A 17,485-nucleotide genomic window follows, 5' to 3' on the forward strand; every position below is an offset into this window, starting at 1 on the left:
AATATAATACACATAAAACTTATCCGCCTGATTTCTGACCTTGACCCTGGGCATGAAGTGAGCGTCCACAGAAGATGGAGAGGAGTTGGAAAATTGGAAAAGCCACGAGGGGAGGCCGAACGTTCATGTTGTTGGCGTCTCTGGTTCCCTGTTGCCATCAGATGCTGTGAGGGGGGAAAAAAAAGTTGTTTATCCTTCGTGTAAGAGAACAAACTGAGTGTATGTGTGTGTGTGTGTGTGTGTGTGTGTGTGTGTGTGTGTGTGTGTGTGTGTGTGTGTGTGTGTGTGTGTGTGTGTGTGTGTGTGTGTGTGTGTGTGTGTGTGTGCGTGTGTGTGTGTGCGTGTGTGCGCGTGCGTGTGTGCTATTCTGATCAGAGAAGAACTTCCGCCGTCATCTCACCACATTCCGGTACGGTGCCGTGAAATCGCATTTAATTCCACTTAGGTTCAAACTCTTAACGGGGATCGAACGTAAGGGTTTATTAAAAATCGGACACCTAATCAAAACAGCATCTACGCCCGGGTTTACTGCGTCGTATTTATAGTCCACGGCATAACTAAACGGTGGGAAAGGAGGGTTCCCTACGCCGGGCTTGGCTTCGGCAGCAGCCCCTGTCAGGGGAGGAACGAGCGGCGGGGCAGGCGGAGGCATGAGGCACCATTAGTCACAGTGTTAATCTTTGGCCTGCCCGCTTCCACAGAGATCATGCAGCTCCCATCAATCTGCCCGCTGCTGCATTAGCTTGAGCAAAAACATCACCGGCACAAAGGAAGTCAGGGGTAATGTGCAGGGATAAGGGGTAATGACCGGCCGGCCGCCTACTGTTGCACCTTTGACGTGGCCGCTTCGCAATCGAATCGGTTCGTTGACGCGGGATGTTTTCAATTGATTTTATAACTCGGATTGACTTTTTTAAGAACTTCCACTCAGAAAAATAGTCCACAGCAGCACTGTCAACACTGCAAAAACATAGCGAGCTGTTCACACCCCAAATGACCTATCTACTAGGGATGCAACGGTTCACGGTATGCTATCCAACCGTTCGGTACCCCCTCCACGGTACTTTTTTGCGCGGATACTCCATGTATTTGGATGTAATATTAGCAAAAGAGTGGAAAGGAATGAAACCAGAAAGGAGTACGAAGCAGCTACGCTCCGTGCGCGAAGGTCCACACAAAGGTAAATAACTGGCGCATGATAGAGATGTCATCGACACGCGACGCGCCCACTCGCTCGCTGTGAATTCTCCACTCGCTCGCTGTGAATTCTCCGGACAATCACCTGCTCTGTTCATACATACCGCTCAAACGGACATTACGCAGACTTTGACTTTGCTGGCTGGGTAAAGTCCGGGTAATGTCCGGTCCAACTGATTCGGACATTTGCGTTCACACATACAACTCCTCCGGGATAATGTCCGGATAATTTCAGGGTTGCAGTGCATGTGTGAAAGCATAGGGCTGGGTATTTGGCAGGATGTCATGATTCGATTGTATAGCTCTACATCCACATTCTATCCGTAATGAGAATTACCATCCATACCATCCATCCGGAAATACCATCTGAAAAAAAAAAAATCTCGGGACAAATTCAGTCGAATAAAGGAATTGAAAGTTCCAATTCATTTGTGACCATTTGTACTATTGACTTTTCATATTTTATTTCATTGGAAAATGGACGCATAACTTCCAAACAATGACAATACATAAATCGATCGAATGCATTCCTTCCACCCTCTCATCCGTGTCCAACCCCTCCGCTGAAGGAAACAAACTTGAGACCATTTCAGGTTTGTACGACCGACCCCATGCCCACACCCTCCCCTTTGCGCACACACACACACACACACCTTACACACCTCACACACCATCTACCTGTAACTGTGGCCACCTTGACGCTCGCTGCTGTGGGGTCGTCTCCTTTTTTTAAATCCCACGATCTGGAGTCCGAGCGTCTGTCGGCGCAACACTCTTCCGACTCAGTGTGTCCAAACAGACCATCTGCAAAATAAAGAGGGGAGGTGGAGGAGGCGGGTGGAGCGAAAAAGAAGCCAGAAAACCGAAAGGAGGCGGGGGGGGGGGGGGCAACAGAGGAGGGTAGAGGGATTGCCCTGATAATGGAGGCTGCCACGCGGGGTAAGTCAATACATGAGAAGATTTGTCATCTCGCGCGTAAACTAATTTGATCCCTTGGATGCCCCTCCCGCTGCAAAGTGTTTCCTTTCTATTTATTTATTTTTCCCACGTTTAACCCGCCCGCCTGCCTCCCTCCCTCCCTCCCTCCCTCTCACGCATAAGGAGTCCTGAGCCTCGTTGCTGTGCCTGTTACATCCATGCAAGATCCGGAGAAATGAGAAACCACAAAACCCTGCAGGATTCACTTCAAAAAATTGTTTTTAAATAAATAAAAACATACTTTCTAACATCTTCAGAAGCAGAACAAAACAATATATGTTGATATCATTTCCTTTTTTCTTCTATAAATGAGTGGTCCCATGCAAATAAATAATATGTATATATATTTTTTTTTTTTTGCTTTTTCATATTACATGGAGGGTAAATAGAACATCAATAGATTATTTTTTAATTTCCAGTTTTACGAGACCAACGTCGCACGAGAAGAAACCCTTTGAATAGATAAAGACAAGCCACTATAAGATCAAATAAAACAAGAGACGAGGTGGACAAGATGAGACAAAAACGTATCAATGCCCGCAGGGGGGCTTCAGCGGCGAAAAAAAACTAAAACATAAACCAAAACAGTGCAAGTCAAGGAAAGGCAAAAGGGGGAAGACGGAGATACCAAAATGAAAATAAAAGTGAAGGAAGCACCTGCGGACGCGGGGGAGCACGGTGCAGTGTGCTGGGAGACCTGCTACATGATTAAAACCCTCAACACTCCCCAAAAACAAGGAATCAATGAAGAATAAAAGGAATAAAAGATTCTACAGAGAATGTCAACGTATGATTCAGAGGAAGTTTTTGCACAGGGCTCCCTGGACAGCGTACAGTAACAAAGTACTTCATCACTGTACGCTAGTACATTTTACAAGTATTATTAGTATTATTATTAATATAGTAGTAGTATTGTAGTAGTAGTAGTATAGTAGTAGTGGTAGTATAGTAGTTGTATAGTAGTTGTAATAGTATTATAGTAGTAGTAGTATTATTATAGTAGTAGTATTATAGTATTAGTAGTAAAGGTAGTAGTAGTATTATAGAAGTAGTAGTATAGTAGTAGTAGTATAGTATAATAGTAGTAGTAGTAGTAGTATAGTAGTAGTAGTAGTATTATAGTAGTAGTAGTAGTAGTATAGTAGTAGTAGTATTATAGTCGTAGTAGCCGTAGCAGTAGTAGTAGTATTAGTAGTAGTAGTTTTATAGTAGAAGTAGTAATATAGAAGTGGTAGTACTAGTGTAGTAGTATAATTAAAGTAGTATTTATTTAAGTACATCCAGTTCCAGAGACTTGACTCCACCCCATTGCAAGGTGAATATCCGTCATTTTTAATAACCTTATCATCATGAATCCCCCTCTCGGTGATTACTAAAGTGTCGTTTTATGTCGTACATAATTATGACGTCATACAGACATGACGTTTCGTGTATTTCAACCTAGATATGCGCGGAGTACACGACCCCGTCCCTCGAGACAGGGCGCACTGCACGTAGGAAGGGGAGCGGCTCGACCTCGTCAAGGGCGCGGGGACGCGGGAGCGGGTACTCGGGTCCCTGCGTTCGGGCAAGAAGTGTCGCCTGGTACTTTCACAACAATCGTTTCCGTCCAAGTGTTTGTACTTGAAGTGGCTTCGTTTGTTTGAGCAGCTGAAGCTTCAGAGCCGCCGCAGAGGAGACCACGTCGGTGCAAAAGTCACCGTTTGAAAGGGACCAACAGGCGCCATGCGAACGTTTCGCCAATTACACCAGATGACTTCATTTGACTCTCGTTTTTTTTTTTTGTTTTTTTCGGGCGTTTTTGTACTTCAGTCGGTGACGAAAAATGAACTTAAATCGAAGTTGATTGTTAATTCGTTGTTTATCGACTCGTCGATTGTTCATTTGTTGATTGCTAATTCATTGATGAGCACGGAGGTCGACGCTTTCCCAGGCGCGGAACGGCTCCGAACTCAGCAGCAGATTCAACTTGACGCAGATTCACAGCGTCTGCTTTCATGGTGCCTTCGAATTCCTCGGGAGTTTATAGACTTTTTATTTTTCAGTACGCGCAGACGCCTCGAACCATGCCTACATCTGTACTCATAGTAGTCAAACCACTGTACTTATCGCAGTCAAACCTGGACCAGATGGTAACGACAAGTCCATTTTGAATATATAACGCAGTTTCTGTTTTGTGAAAGTATTCTATTTGTGAAAACAGGAACAGTGTGGATTCTACTGTATCTTTTCCACAGGCCGGCCGGAATAAGACCAAGGAGACGACGATAAGTCAAAGTAATAATAATAATAATCACAATAATAATAATGACGCGGTGAAACCGTCACATGTTTGATATTAAATGACACTGAAATACTTTTTTTGTTGGTTATTTTAATTCGCCTACCTCGGGAGATGAGGCCCCAATTCAGCGCAGCTCTGTTGCCATGTCCGTCAAGAAGTTGAGAGCAGCGTTCTGATTGGACAATACCTTGACGCGCTTCAAAGCGTAATGAAATGAAACGGAAGTAAATTCAATGAAATATGATCAAATGAAAAAATGAAATACATAATAATACATATAATATTGACCTTATTTATTATTGCTGGTTTTATGGTGGCCCTAGAGCTCTTCTGATTGGAGCCTGGCAGGCGTAGTGAGATGCTGATCGTCAGTCAACACCGTATTTGAATTTAGCCTAAAATACTGTGTAAACAGTAGCTGTGTAATAAGCGGGATCATTTCCTGCAATGCGTTCCCTGCACATTATCCCTGACTTAGTTCTGACTTCAAGACCTTGGTCGAATTTGCACCCTAACAGGATGCAATTTATTTCCATTGCTGATTTCCCATATTAAGTGAGTGATTCCTTCCCCCGTCTTGTCGCCCTTTCTTTGTTTCGCGGGAGGTTTTTCCGTCAGTGGACTTGACGCAAAACAGGGTTGATTGATTTGCGCCAATTCACGCGGTGAATGGTGCCACTGCCGCTGCCGCTGGCACCCACCCTGGACCTCCCCTCACCTCTCCTGTCCAGATAAATGGCAGCCACGGCGAGAGGCGGCCCCGTCCCCAGTCAAAGAAACCGCGCCATCGGCCCGTCGCGCGCCTTCCGTACCCTGCGTACTGTGAGCGTACTGGCCGCCATGCGTCAGTGCCGGGTCGCCCAGTTCCTCCAAATTAGGGTCAGAGGTCAGAGTGAGGCCCTGTCGGTCAGACCACTTCCCCCGCTGGACACAATCTGGTTGAATGCCGCACACACTGCACCATGACATCATGCAGTCATGCTCAAATGGGGGTACTGCAGGGGGTACTCCAAAATTAAAAAAAAATGTGTTAAAAAAAAATTGGTTATATATAATAAAAAATATAAAAAACACATAAGACGCACATACAGTACATCATTTATGTTTTCTTATTTTTTCTCCTAATACCAGTGAAGGGGGTTCCCAGCAAGGTACACAACTAAGAAAAGTTTGATGGAAATAGTATAAGGTACGTATCCCCAGATATTTTCATACAAACGTACACATTTTCGACAGCAATACATTCACAAAAAAAAAAAAAGGTGTTCTTTATTAGAATTGAAATTCAAGTTACACGTTCATGCAAATTTTGTGATTTGCATTCTGAACAGTTGCCGTTGCAAGTGACATGGCTGGACAAGCGACCTGGGTTGACGGCCGTATGACTTTTAAGCCTTCGAAACGGCGTCTCAGTCACGCCCGCGATGGAGTGAGATATGCGTAAAATCGAGCGACAGGGTCTTGGGGGGGTCAGCGGCGGGACGGGCCGCGCCCTCGGAGACGACCCAGAATGACGAAGAGTATCGGAGGAGCCGCAACCACCGCCACGGCAGCACTGGAGAACTGCGAGGAAAAAGACGATGAGGGCGGTACCCCAATATTAAAAAAAAAAAAAAACACCACAGTTTCCTGTTGCAGCTCCTGTTGCATTCCTGCCCAATCTTTAAATTGTTTCGGAAGGTTATTTTTTCTCTTCGGCTCTCGCAGGGGATGGCCTCATCACAGATAGGAGACTTTCAACAGATAATTGCTAGCAGTAGTAAACTGGAAATATTGAATGACTTTGAGAATGGCTCCATGTTTATGTGGAGACATTATAGTTAATATAGTCGCACACATTATAGTTGCACAAACCGTAATAGCTGCACCGTAGTCCTTTTGGAATGACTGAAGGTAAACACTGAAAAGGGCCAGGCTGCAGGGCAAGTTGGACTCCGTCGCCTCTGAGTCTCTGCATCTAGAGAAAGGAACAGGTTCAAATCCGAGTTTGTTATTTTGAGTTCAATATCAGCTGCTGCACAGGGAAGGGAGGTGTGAATAGCAGATTTCGGGACAAAGCAGCACGGACCTGCTGTAAAACGTCGTGAGAAGCCGATATGGGTCTGCCAGGTAGAGCTCTGGTAGACCCAGTTCAATCAGAAGTGACAGTGGCAGCTTGTATCCTTCCTCAGCGAGGAGTCCCAGGTTGTACCAGCCCTGTGGACAAGAGGCTTTTATTTCTGAATACAAAACAACCTTGGCTACACTCACACACAGCTTGCTCGTGCGCAACACTTCAATTTAAGAGAAAAGTACCTGGGGATCTTTCCTTAATGCCGCCTGTTTGTACATGTGTGCAGCAGAGAGCAAGCCTGTGTGACCATCGACATGTTCCTCATACAGCAAGTCGCCCATCTTAATCAGGGCTGCAACAAAGTAGAGTTACAAAAAAAAAAAAAAAGGATTATAGTTTGATTAAAAAGATCAAAATAATTACATTACACAACAAAAGCAAAATTGTACTCACCATAGGTGTCAGGATTTTGACTGTGGATTGTCTGGTTGTAATATCTCTTCATGCAATAAGATGCAAAAGCAGGATCCAGAAAACCTCCCTATTTTGCGCACACACACAGATCTTTTGAATGCAAATGTACAATAACAGAAAAAAGAATAAAAAAAATAAGCATATTACAAAAAAACAGAATGCTGTGAAACCCGTACTCACACTATTTTGCTCACAAAGGTACGCAACATTGAACTGGGCGGTGGCAAACCCCGCCTCAGCGGCCATCATGTAATGCAGCAATGACCGCAGTCTGTTGAAGAGTAACAACCAGATGCTGTTACTCCAATCTCATAGGAATCTCATCAGGTTTAAAGACAAAATGTATATTACATGTCATTCTTCAGATAGGAGTCCAGAGCTTTCTGTAAGACGATGCCCAGGTATCCGTTGTGCTCAGCCGCCCACTTTGCCCACCTATAAACATAATGTATACCAAATATGTACAGCATGCGGGGAAAAAGAATGAACGACGCGCTCATGACTTCACCTGACAAACAGACAAGAAAAGTCGGTGACTTACATTACAGCGTCTGACGGGCGTCTCTCAATTTGCCCGTGGATCCCCGTGGTCCATATTTCAGAAAGATGGGCCGCTCCACTGATGTGCCCTCTCTGCGCAGACTTAAGAAAGTACTTAAAAGCCGTAAGCTGGTGGGGGTCAAAACACACGACACTGCCCAGTTATGCAGGGAAAAATCAAAAAGCAACTCATGCTGATGTCCGTGCATCCCAGTAGGTGTCTATAAATTGTTTGCACACTCGACCTAACCTGGTTGGCAGATTTTCCGGGATAGAGGCCCTGGGAGTACATGACACCAAGATTCATGGCTGCATCTGGGCTCCCGTGGAGATCAGCCTGTTCCCACAGCTGTACCGCCCGCCCGTAGTCCTTCTCAAACTGCTCATAGTACCAGGCAAGGGCATTGATAGCGGGGGCATAGCCCTGTCGGAGAGAACGCTGTGAGAACAATGCCGGGCGTGCAGATTTTGTTTGGGGTTTTTTCGAAAACAAAAAAAGGGAGCAAAGGTCACGGTCAGAGGTTGCAGCGTACAGCCATGTTTCAGCTCGTATAAATTTAAAACCTGTTCCATTGCTCTCTCCAAGAAAGCGACGGCTCGTGGAACATCCTGTTCAACTCCTTGTCCCTACAGGGTGGAGAATCAACATTTGCAATTGATTTTAAATTTAATAATCGACTATCAGGTCAAAATTAAAAGTGCTCAGGTTTCTTCCCAAACTCTGCATATGTATCGGACCTGCATTAGGACTATGGCGTAGTCGTACATTGACACAGGGTCCTCCAGTCGGACGGCTCCTCTCTCATAGTGTCTCACGGCCATCTGGATGTTTGGAGAAACCCCCTGCTGACCCCAGAACAGCATGCGGCCGATGGCTTGCTGCAGAATGGAAGGTACATTTTTGACCGAGATCAGACAATGAAGCATGTTCACCTGGTGCATGTGCCCCCATGCACCACCTGTCCAATAGGATATCATTCAAGATGACACATGACAATCCTGCATGCTGCCCACTAACACACACACACACACACACACACCATAATTTTTTTTTGTATATAATTAAATCGATGTGTTATCTCTTATTTGTATTTGTATTACATTTGCATGCTTTGTTCTCTGTTCATTTAAAAATATAAGTCTAAGTCATTAAAAGTTTTACCTCTGCATCAGCTACTCCATTGCGGGCCTGTAGCTTCAACCACTGGAAGATATGATGGTTCTCATTTGTTTGGAGCTCCAACACCTCCTCGTTGTTCAGGTAAACCGACTCGACAAACGCCTAGAAATAGTCCGACCAATTTCAACTCCTCAATTTCACCCCTTAGACAACGTAGTTGTTTAAAATCGCAGTACGAGAGAGTCCGTCATTAATAATTGCATGCGCTACCTGCAGAGGAGACGGGTTTTGGCGGTCTATACGCGTCTGCTTGGCAACGTTGGCATAATATGCGTAGGCCAGGTCTGGATCTGGGGAGAGGCCACCGTCACCCTGGTGGTGGAAGTGTCCGAGGTGCAGCAGGGACAGCCGGGAGTCCTGCTGGGCGGCCAGCAAGGCCAGCAGCCACGCCTGCACCAAACAGAAAGGACGTGATGCCACATTCTGTTTTCATTTCCTCGGCGCATTGCCCTCCAGAGACCGCGGGGGGGGGTCTGACGCTGGGAGGGGTGAGGGCTGATTTGCAGCCCGGCCGCCCCGGAAGGGGGATCCCTCCCTTTGTGACTTTGTGACCTTTCTCAAGGTTTCTTCCATTTTTGTGCGCTTTTTTTTCTGGGAGTTTTTCCCTTGCCTGGGTGGGAGTTAGGACTCGGAGATGATGTTGATTTCTATGTGAAATGTGAAGCCTCAGCATTTCTGAAGGCTGGACTCACATGTTATGTGCACGTGACTTGGACTTTTTACCCACCAATACGCACCTTATTGGGCTGCCTCCTGACCCCCAGGCCCGCGCGGTAGAGCACAGATGACACGTGCAGAGCTTGGTGGTGTCCCAGGCATCCAGCCTGAAGCAGAAGAGGAACTATTCTACCAACCACTTCAAGGCTGGTGGCTTTGTCCAGTTTCAGGAGAGATGAGGAGTACAGGGCTCTGCCCACGTCTTCCAGGGCGACTCCTCTTCCCCCTGTGTGGGAAAGTGGCTTCATCTCAGCACCCTAGGGGTTTTTTTTAAATGAATGAGGCCTGTTGTTGTTGTTGTTTTCCTTTTTACTTTATTCTCACCATGTTCGAAAGCCAGTAACTTTGCCAGATTTGCAGAACGCCGTCTCTGAGGCGAGGTCACTTCCCAAGGTTCGCATTGTGACTTCACCGTCTCTTTAGTTTTCTCCATCAAATTGTAAAAAGCATCATAACAGCCCTCTGCAAAAAACAATATCGTCAAATGTCAACCTGTGTAATTTGTGACAGTGATGGCAAACTCAAATCTCAGAAGTTACTTCAGCGCCATCGAGTGGCTCACAACCAGACTACCATCGGCTGCCTCTCGTTTGGCCCGGAGAGAATAGCCAATGATTTTGGCATTCAAGTCCATTTGAAGGTGTTGACAGGTCCTCAGCCATCCAGTCAAGTTGATATTCTTGATGAGTTTTGGAACAACGACCTCCGACTGCAAACAGAAACACCTGTAAGAACCTCATGTACGAGACTGTGATGACAGTCGTTGCAATTGCTGTGGAAAAGGCCGTTACCGCGTCGTATGGAGGTATTCTGTTGCGGTGGTAAGCCAAAGGCCCATAATAACCCTCCACTCCCGTCACATATTTCCCTCCTCCGACCACAAAGTATCCCTCTGTGTCGTCCAACTCTACGGCACGGCTGAATCTGGAAGAGACCGGGACACACCGCGCGAAAACACGGCGTGAAAGAGAACGATCGTGCAAAGAGCGGAAAAGGCCTCTCGCCTCAGATGTTTATTGTTCGTCGCGGACGCCGCCTTTTAATCAGTTTACGCCAAAGAAAAAGAACCCTTACCTGTGATCTGCAGACTGAACTGTTTGCCGCTTCCCATCGGTGCACGCCATGGAGACAGTGACCTGCGGAGGCGGTGAAATGGCCGTCAATGACTGGAACGTCTGCCGTGCACACCCCACGCAATTCGTGTCCGGGTGCAGAATAAAAAAAAAGAAACATCCCCGTCGTCACGTTGACGTCGCTGGGACAATACACGCTTGTCAGCCCGGTGTACGAGCTGACGGGGACTCACGGTTCTGCCGCGCAGAGTCACAGCGACGTGACACCACTGACGAAGGGGCACCTGGAACGGGCAGAGGAACGCGGAGGACGCTCCGGACTCCAAAGTCATCTGCACATGTATGTGGCCTCCGGACGTCAGGAAAGAAGAAGACTCATTGCAACATCGCTAGGGGCAAGGGATTCACTGATCGTCGTCTTATACCGGGGGAAAATCTCCACAGAAAATTTGATAGCACGAGACGTAAATCAAACATGTTTGATATTAAAGTGAGCTGGTTCAAAATAACACACAGACACTATTAGAACATTTATGTGTCTGTATATAAAAGCATGTGAGAAAACAGAGAGAACGTAGTGTCCGTCCTTCCCCACAATACAATACATCGAGTAGATTATTTGGTTATAGTTATAATCCTGATCCTGAGGAGGGCCGGTTGGAGCTACAGTAAAGATTAGTTCATACCGGAACTCGTGAGGAACATTGCCGGTGTGACGTAGTTGTCGTTGGAGTCAATGTGGTGAATGACCCCGCACATGCCGTGCCGACAGTGCGCGATCACAAACAGCCAGACGGAGAACATGCACCTGGCAACAAAAAGGAAGCGCGCTCAGGAAATGGCTTCCGCCGCTGCCGAGCAACTGGGTCGTGCCTGCAACTGGGTCCCTCACCACGGAAAAGAGAAGGATCTCAGCCGTAGATTCTCGAGGACCTCGCTGTTGAACCGGCGAAGCGTCTTCGTGATCCCGAAGTTCTCTCCGGTCGAGGCGTACAACGAGGACAGCAAATGCACGGTTTCTAAGTGGGAGAACAAGGTGCGTTGGTGCACATAATTGTTGTTTCTTTAGTGTAATGAAGTGACAGCCTGCATGTCTACAGAAATGAGCTACTGTGAAGAGGGACTCTTTGAGTCTATGCACGGTTGACCCACAAAGTCCCTCCTCTGACCTACCTTCCTCCATCGGACATTGGGTTTTCGACTGGTTCTGGGACAGCCCGAGCATCCGCGCGCTCCAGGCCAGGCAGATGCGATGCGGTTTGAAAGGCCTCCGGAGAAGGGGAACGAGTCGCAGAGGTGCCACGTCCTGAAGCACCCCGCCTTCCGACCCACTGTACCCGAGGGACACTCGAAGGAAGCTGCTCAGGACCCACGGCGCGTCCGGGACGATCCCGTCGGCCTGGTACACCAGCCAATCGGGGAAGGTCAGCTTGAGAGCCCGCACCTTCGGGTCGCCGGGCACGCAGGTCCAGCGCCTCAGCGGGAGTGTGGACGTCGTCCCGGTGTCGAAGGTGACGACGCACTCCAGGTGGATCAGAGCAGGTTCGTCGCAGGAGTAGAGCACTTTTAGAAGATGGTCTGCGGGTTCCTCAGGTGGATTCAGGAGGACGACTTCATCCATACCCCAAACAATCTGTACATGGAGAACGTGAGGGCCACGTGGCTTCACAGATGTTTCACAATAGTCGCATATATGGTATAGAATCGAAAATGTGGACTCCTACCTGTAGCGTGAGACAAAACCGCAGGATATTTTTGCACAGTTTGCGGCACTCCATAATGTTTCCCAATATAAGTCCATTAGAAGGAATACTTGCAGCAGAACACAGGCAACAAAACACTCTGCAAAATAGATAAATAAGAGACTGAGAGGTGGAAGCTAATGAGATAACAATTCATGAGTCTGTGTGGATGCATGTTGTACCAAAGTGAGAAGTGAAACAAAAGGGTTTGAGTTCCGGGCTTCATCCGGCCTCTCCTCAGAAAATGTGCTTGAGTCAATATTGAACAACACCTTGCTCCACCTACACTGCACACCGCCTGTGAATTAAGCTTGTGAAAAAAAGCCACGGGGCCCAAAAGAGGGACGCACCTTTTCTTTCATGCACGAAGACACCTCCGATAATCAAGATGCGAATAACAGAGGTTTAGGGAGAAGTTGGGTTTCGACATTCGGGGTCATTCTGCAGCTCATCTATTCATCAGTTGTGACTTCACTGATCGCAGGGACAGTAATGAGGGGGTTAACCTGCCATCTAGGTGCTTATCATGACTACAAACTCAGGCCTATTTGATACCATACCAACAGTGGCTCCCGGAGGTTTTAACAAAATGCTCTTTATATGAAATAGTCAGCAAGGCTTAAACAATTTTGAACGTGGACTTCATTGTGTGCCTTCATCTGCAAAGTTTGTTTAAGATAAGATAATATAAACCTTTATTAGTCCCACAACGGGGAAATTTGCACTGTTACAGCAGCAAAATGTGACAGCAGAAAATAGAGCATATCAGGGCATATCAGAGTTTTTTCATCTATAAAATAATTTGGCCCCTTTTCCTCTTTTGTTAAAACTACTCAGAGGTTCTGATCCTGGGTATGTATGAATGTCTGATTTACACTGTACAGTATATGAAAAGCCTATGTAATTCATAGGTACATCTATTTATACTTTGAACTATATCCTATCCTGTGTTGGGGGGCAACTTCAGGAGTATTAAACGTGATCAATGCTTGTGGTGAGTCTCATTTGTTGAGGGTGTTTGTGACGGTTTCCTGCCTCTGTCCCCCTCCCCAGAGCATTTCTCTGATTGGTTCCACAGACAAGTTCCTAGAGGAGAGCTTGTCATTTAAAATTTCAAGTTCATAAAGCTCTTTGTCGTGTTATATATATCTTTTCATTTCAATTCCGGATGCGTCTGGGAGCCTCTTTATAGATTGTTTGACATTTCCATTTACAAACAAATGTATGCATCATTTGCGTCCTTAATGAAAAGCAATTCTGATCAGATGAGTCTAACTATTCATTTTTTTGTGGGATTTGGTGATTGTTCCTCATCTTCACAAGCTCTAATGAACACGGCAGATTGCACCATCCTCTCCTTGGAATAGTTGGAAGATAGGAGACAGCCCAGCAAAGAGCTCTCTACTCTTTAAGGTGTGCCCGTTTGGAAAGGCTAAAAATAAAATACATTGTGCGATGACACATCGGGCTGATTCACTCAGGATAGGCTGAATATAACACACATATACAGTACCCACAATGCTAGTGTGCACATTTAAACTTCATTCATTTTTTTTTTTTTTACAATTTAATGAGGGTCATTCACCAACCTGCTAACTTATTTTCTCAGTGGCCCTCGGAGTCTTTGTCGCCCCCAGTATTTTGAGTCGAACGTCCTCTACTTTCTCTCTTTGTTTAAGGCAGGTGACTATAAATCAGATTGGTATCGTTCAACACACGTTACTCTGCAATATCCCGTTACAAATGGGCTCGTGTTTCATTCAAAATAGTTTATTGCTATCATGCAGGAGTGCCATAAAAGTCTGAAACATCACAGAAGATGCAAAATTATTTTCTCTGTACAAATATACGTATTCATAAATAGAAGCTCAAAAGGAGAAAGAGAAGAGACGGAGACAGGGCGGAGAGAGCCGAACACGTCAGTTGATCCACTCATCCAACCCAATATAGCAGACATTCTCAACCTCGGGGTCCTGACCCCACATCGGGTCACTTGATATGCACATGGGTTTGCGGGACATTTCTAAGACTCCTATATTGATATTTACAAAAAAACGTTTTTGTTAAATACTTATATATAATTTGGAGCTCCCATCCTGCTCAATGATATAATGAAAGTAGCCTGTGTGATACTAACATTTACGTGAAACAGTCTAATATGCAAAGTGGAATATCTGCACTTTGACCATTAATGCCACCTTTGAAAGCCCAGCAAGCAAGATCGTCGTTTATCCTCAATTTGTTGCTTATTGGCCTTAAGGTGAATTATACCACATACCACGTGAGCTGTGCAGGCCCCAAAATAATAATAATAATAATAATAATAATTATTATTATAATAAAAGGAAATAGCTTTGTTATAGCTGGGAGAATCTTGGGACCTAAAAACAGGGTCAAGGGCCAAAAAAAAGGTTGAGAACGCCTGCAATACAGGTTGCTTTTTTTTTTTTTGTTTTGACCTTTTTACAGCAGTTGACATGCATCAACATTGCAGTGCATTATACCGGGAGCAGACGGACTGACACACTCACTGACAGCACATTCCATTTATAGCTTCATCGTGCAAAAGAGGTACAAATGACAGTTAAAAAATTATCAGTAGGAAAATCCTGTTCTCAGCTGGCAGCTAAAGAAAATATTTCAACATGTCTTATACATCCATACTATCTGTTACACAACGAGGCATCTGGGGGCTGACTGTGTTTTGCAGCAGTTTTTGATTGTTCAATGTAACCGGGAGCGCGCTGGGTCTACAGGCGTCCGCGTTACTCTGGTCTACTCCGAAAGTTCCTACAACTACTAATGCATAGTTCTGTGCTTATATCATAGTGTAGAGAAATACTGGCCCAATTTTTTCTTGGGTGTCGCAGATAGGATATCTTTGAAGAATGATGCTTGCTGATTCTCTTACATAGGTGAACATAGCGTCTGAAGATCTGCTGCACAAATACCACGGCCGGTACTGAGAGTTAGACAACCTCAAGACAATGAACCTTGACTTTCAAAGGTCAAACCTTCTATTCTGAGTGCTTGCAGCAGTGGTTTGGAGTGAGAAGATAAGAGCTGCTTTTAAAACAGTAGCAAGTAGTAGCGCTTCTAAGCTTGCTTACATGTTTGCTGTGAAAGCCAGTGTTCTACAAGTTAGAAATGAAAAGGTCTCTTACATCGATGGCGATTTGGCACTTTGACAGGATTGGCCCTCTTTTTAAGAAGCCTGCTTTCAGGACTTAAGAATTGCCAGAGGATCCGTTCCAATTGCATTTATATAAAGCACTTTTAGTCAAACCTGTGAACAAAACACAATTTCCAAATTGGCCTAAAGTGACACAAATTGGTAAAAATAAATGTGCTTGATATTTACAAGCACACGAACGTGGGTACGATTTCAGGGCTGATTTGGTATAAAATGCAATTACTTTTCCAAGCGTACAATACAAACAGTTTTGTCAACACAGATCTGCAAAAATTTCTAAATTAGCACGACTCACTCAGGAGGGGGTTTTGTGTGAATTATTCAGCCCTTTTCAGCCCCCATTCCTCAATGATTAATACTGACTACTGCAAAGCCTTCCCAGTCCACCCAAATTACTTTAAAATGAGGAAAACGGAGGGAGAGGCACAGTAGCCTAGAAATTCAATTCAAACTAAAATGCACACCGTTTCCCGGATGTAGCACCTATAATCTGAACCAAACTGGTGTAAAATATGTAAAAACCAGAAAACGAGTTACTTGGACCTCACACAAAGTATTGAAAAATTAAAATAGAATACCAACAAAAAAGGTGGTAAGGTCCCTGATTTGGACTCATTCGATTAAAAGGTTTAATCAAAACATAGCTAAAAGGTGTCTGTGTCCAAAAAACACATTAAAAACCGTTAATCCAACATATTTACCATAAAGACAGCTTTTTTTTTTTACATCTTTTGGAAACTGATTTGTGCGGCCATTTTGAATGACGATTGCACCCGTCGCGGTGCTTCAAAGCTTTTTTTTGTAAAACAAAAGACGAACAGACCATCAAACATTAAAGCTTTGTGGCTGGACAACATGTCAGCAGGCCAAGCCTGGCTTTTGAAGAACCGTTGCTTGGATATAAACACCTTCTGTAACGTTTTGAGCCAAACATTAAATTGAACCTCTAGAAACCTAAATGTGAATTTTGTGACAGAAAACAGGTTAACTTCTTGTAAAGCAAACAGAAACCAACCCTCCTCAAAGAGGAGTCTGAAGGTAAACTCGGTGCGTATTCAGTTCGGGTGTGCAGGCTACTTGAAACAGGTCATGACGAAAGAACTATCAAGTGACACTTCAGCAAATTAGTGGCAAGAACCAGGCAAAGACTAAAAGCATTCACGCGTCAGCCAAACAAAAGTGAAGACATGCAAACCGATATAGACTGAAGCACAAGAGAGAGAGAGAAAAAAAATTAAATAGATATATCAAACGGGAGACCTATTTCCTTTTGAGACTGGCACCATTTCCTGCAGAATAAATAGTATTTTACATTCCGATATAGAACCCTGCCCATTACCCACATATTCAACATTGACCAAAGAAGGAGATAAAATGAAACACCAAACCGCTGGCCGCTCCCGCGTTTCCTCAGAATTGGTACCAACAAAACGATACGACGGCAACAAGCGGCACCGCAAGATGACCGCTAGAGACAGAAAGGGACCAAAAAAAAATAACAGAACAAAGGAATAATGTCAAAACAGTTTAGGTAGGTTGTTCATAGCCCTTATTTCTTCTGTTTTTTAAAGATCTTAAAGGTGTGTTTCTTGCGGCTGGCCACCGAGTCGGTGTCTTCTCCCGTGGAGCCGCTGTCCTCCTCCAGGGGGCTCTTCTTGGAGGAGAGCTGCGGGATGCGGCTGCCCGCCTTGGCCGCCGACTGCTCCCCCGTGGGCGACGGCGTGTCGGGCTCGGTGGAGTTGGGGCTGAGGGAGCGCGACGACTCCGACAGGCTGTTGATCTCGCCCAGACTGGAGGACTTCTCCATGCCGTACAGCTTCTTCATGAGGATCGGGCTCTCGGGCACCGGCTCAGGCTGCCCCCCCTCGTACATTCGGTTCCCCCCGTTGGGCGTGTGGGCGTGCAGCGAGGCCACATCCTCGGCGCGGGCCGACAGGCCGTGCATGAGCGAGGTGGGCTTCACCAGGTGGCTCTTTGAGCTGTAGGCGGCCAGGCGGTCGCCCACTTGGGACAACGACAAGGAGGAATCTGAGTCAGAGCGATTTAGGTCCCTG

General features: G+C 45.6%; 3 protein-coding genes across 7 annotated transcripts in view; 1 reads left to right on the forward strand and 2 right to left on the reverse strand.

Annotated features, from left to right (window-relative positions):
• Window positions 1–221: 221 nt before the first annotated feature.
• Window positions 222–17,485, forward strand: part of chrna10a (cholinergic receptor, nicotinic, alpha 10a) — a gene marked incomplete at both ends in the record, with an annotated part of 61,379 nt that continues 44,115 nt past the window's right edge. Inside the window, one exon of the mRNA XM_080007529.1 lies at window positions 222–267. Coding sequence (XP_079863655.1) covers window positions 222–267 — 46 coding nt within the window. The remainder of the gene's footprint in view (window positions 268–17,485) is intronic.
• LOC307235237 (protein sel-1 homolog 3) lies at window positions 5,699–12,117 on the reverse strand (the record flags this gene model as incomplete). Its single annotated transcript, XM_080007268.1, has 22 exons — window positions 5,699–6,022; window positions 6,314–6,416; window positions 6,528–6,655; window positions 6,755–6,864; window positions 6,966–7,053; window positions 7,167–7,257; window positions 7,338–7,421; window positions 7,528–7,655; window positions 7,777–7,950; window positions 8,091–8,153; window positions 8,265–8,405; window positions 8,689–8,808; window positions 8,917–9,096; window positions 9,444–9,649; window positions 9,748–9,885; window positions 9,997–10,132; window positions 10,215–10,347; window positions 10,498–10,559; window positions 10,730–10,780; window positions 11,181–11,304; window positions 11,389–11,515; window positions 11,670–12,117. 22 exons carry the CDS (start codon window positions 12,115–12,117, stop codon window positions 5,930–5,932), a joined length of 2,928 nt encoding a protein of 975 aa, XP_079863394.1. The 3' UTR covers window positions 5,699–5,929.
• stim1a (stromal interaction molecule 1a) overlaps window positions 13,720–17,485 on the reverse strand; it is a 33,369-nt gene continuing 29,603 nt past the window's right edge. For 3 of the 5 annotated variants that reach the window (XM_080006907.1, XM_080006906.1, XM_080006908.1), the window contains exon 13: window positions 13,720–17,482. In XM_080006907.1, coding sequence (XP_079863033.1) covers window positions 16,981–17,482 — 502 coding nt within the window. In that variant the 3' untranslated portion in view covers window positions 13,720–16,980. The remainder of the gene's footprint in view (window positions 17,483–17,485) is intronic. The other 2 variants (XM_080006909.1, XM_080006910.1) reach the window with 2 other exon arrangements.

This window comes from Zeus faber (genome assembly GCF_960531495.2).
Source record: "Zeus faber genome assembly, chromosome: 9".
Classification (NCBI taxonomy): domain Eukaryota; kingdom Metazoa; phylum Chordata; class Actinopteri; order Zeiformes; family Zeidae; genus Zeus; species Zeus faber.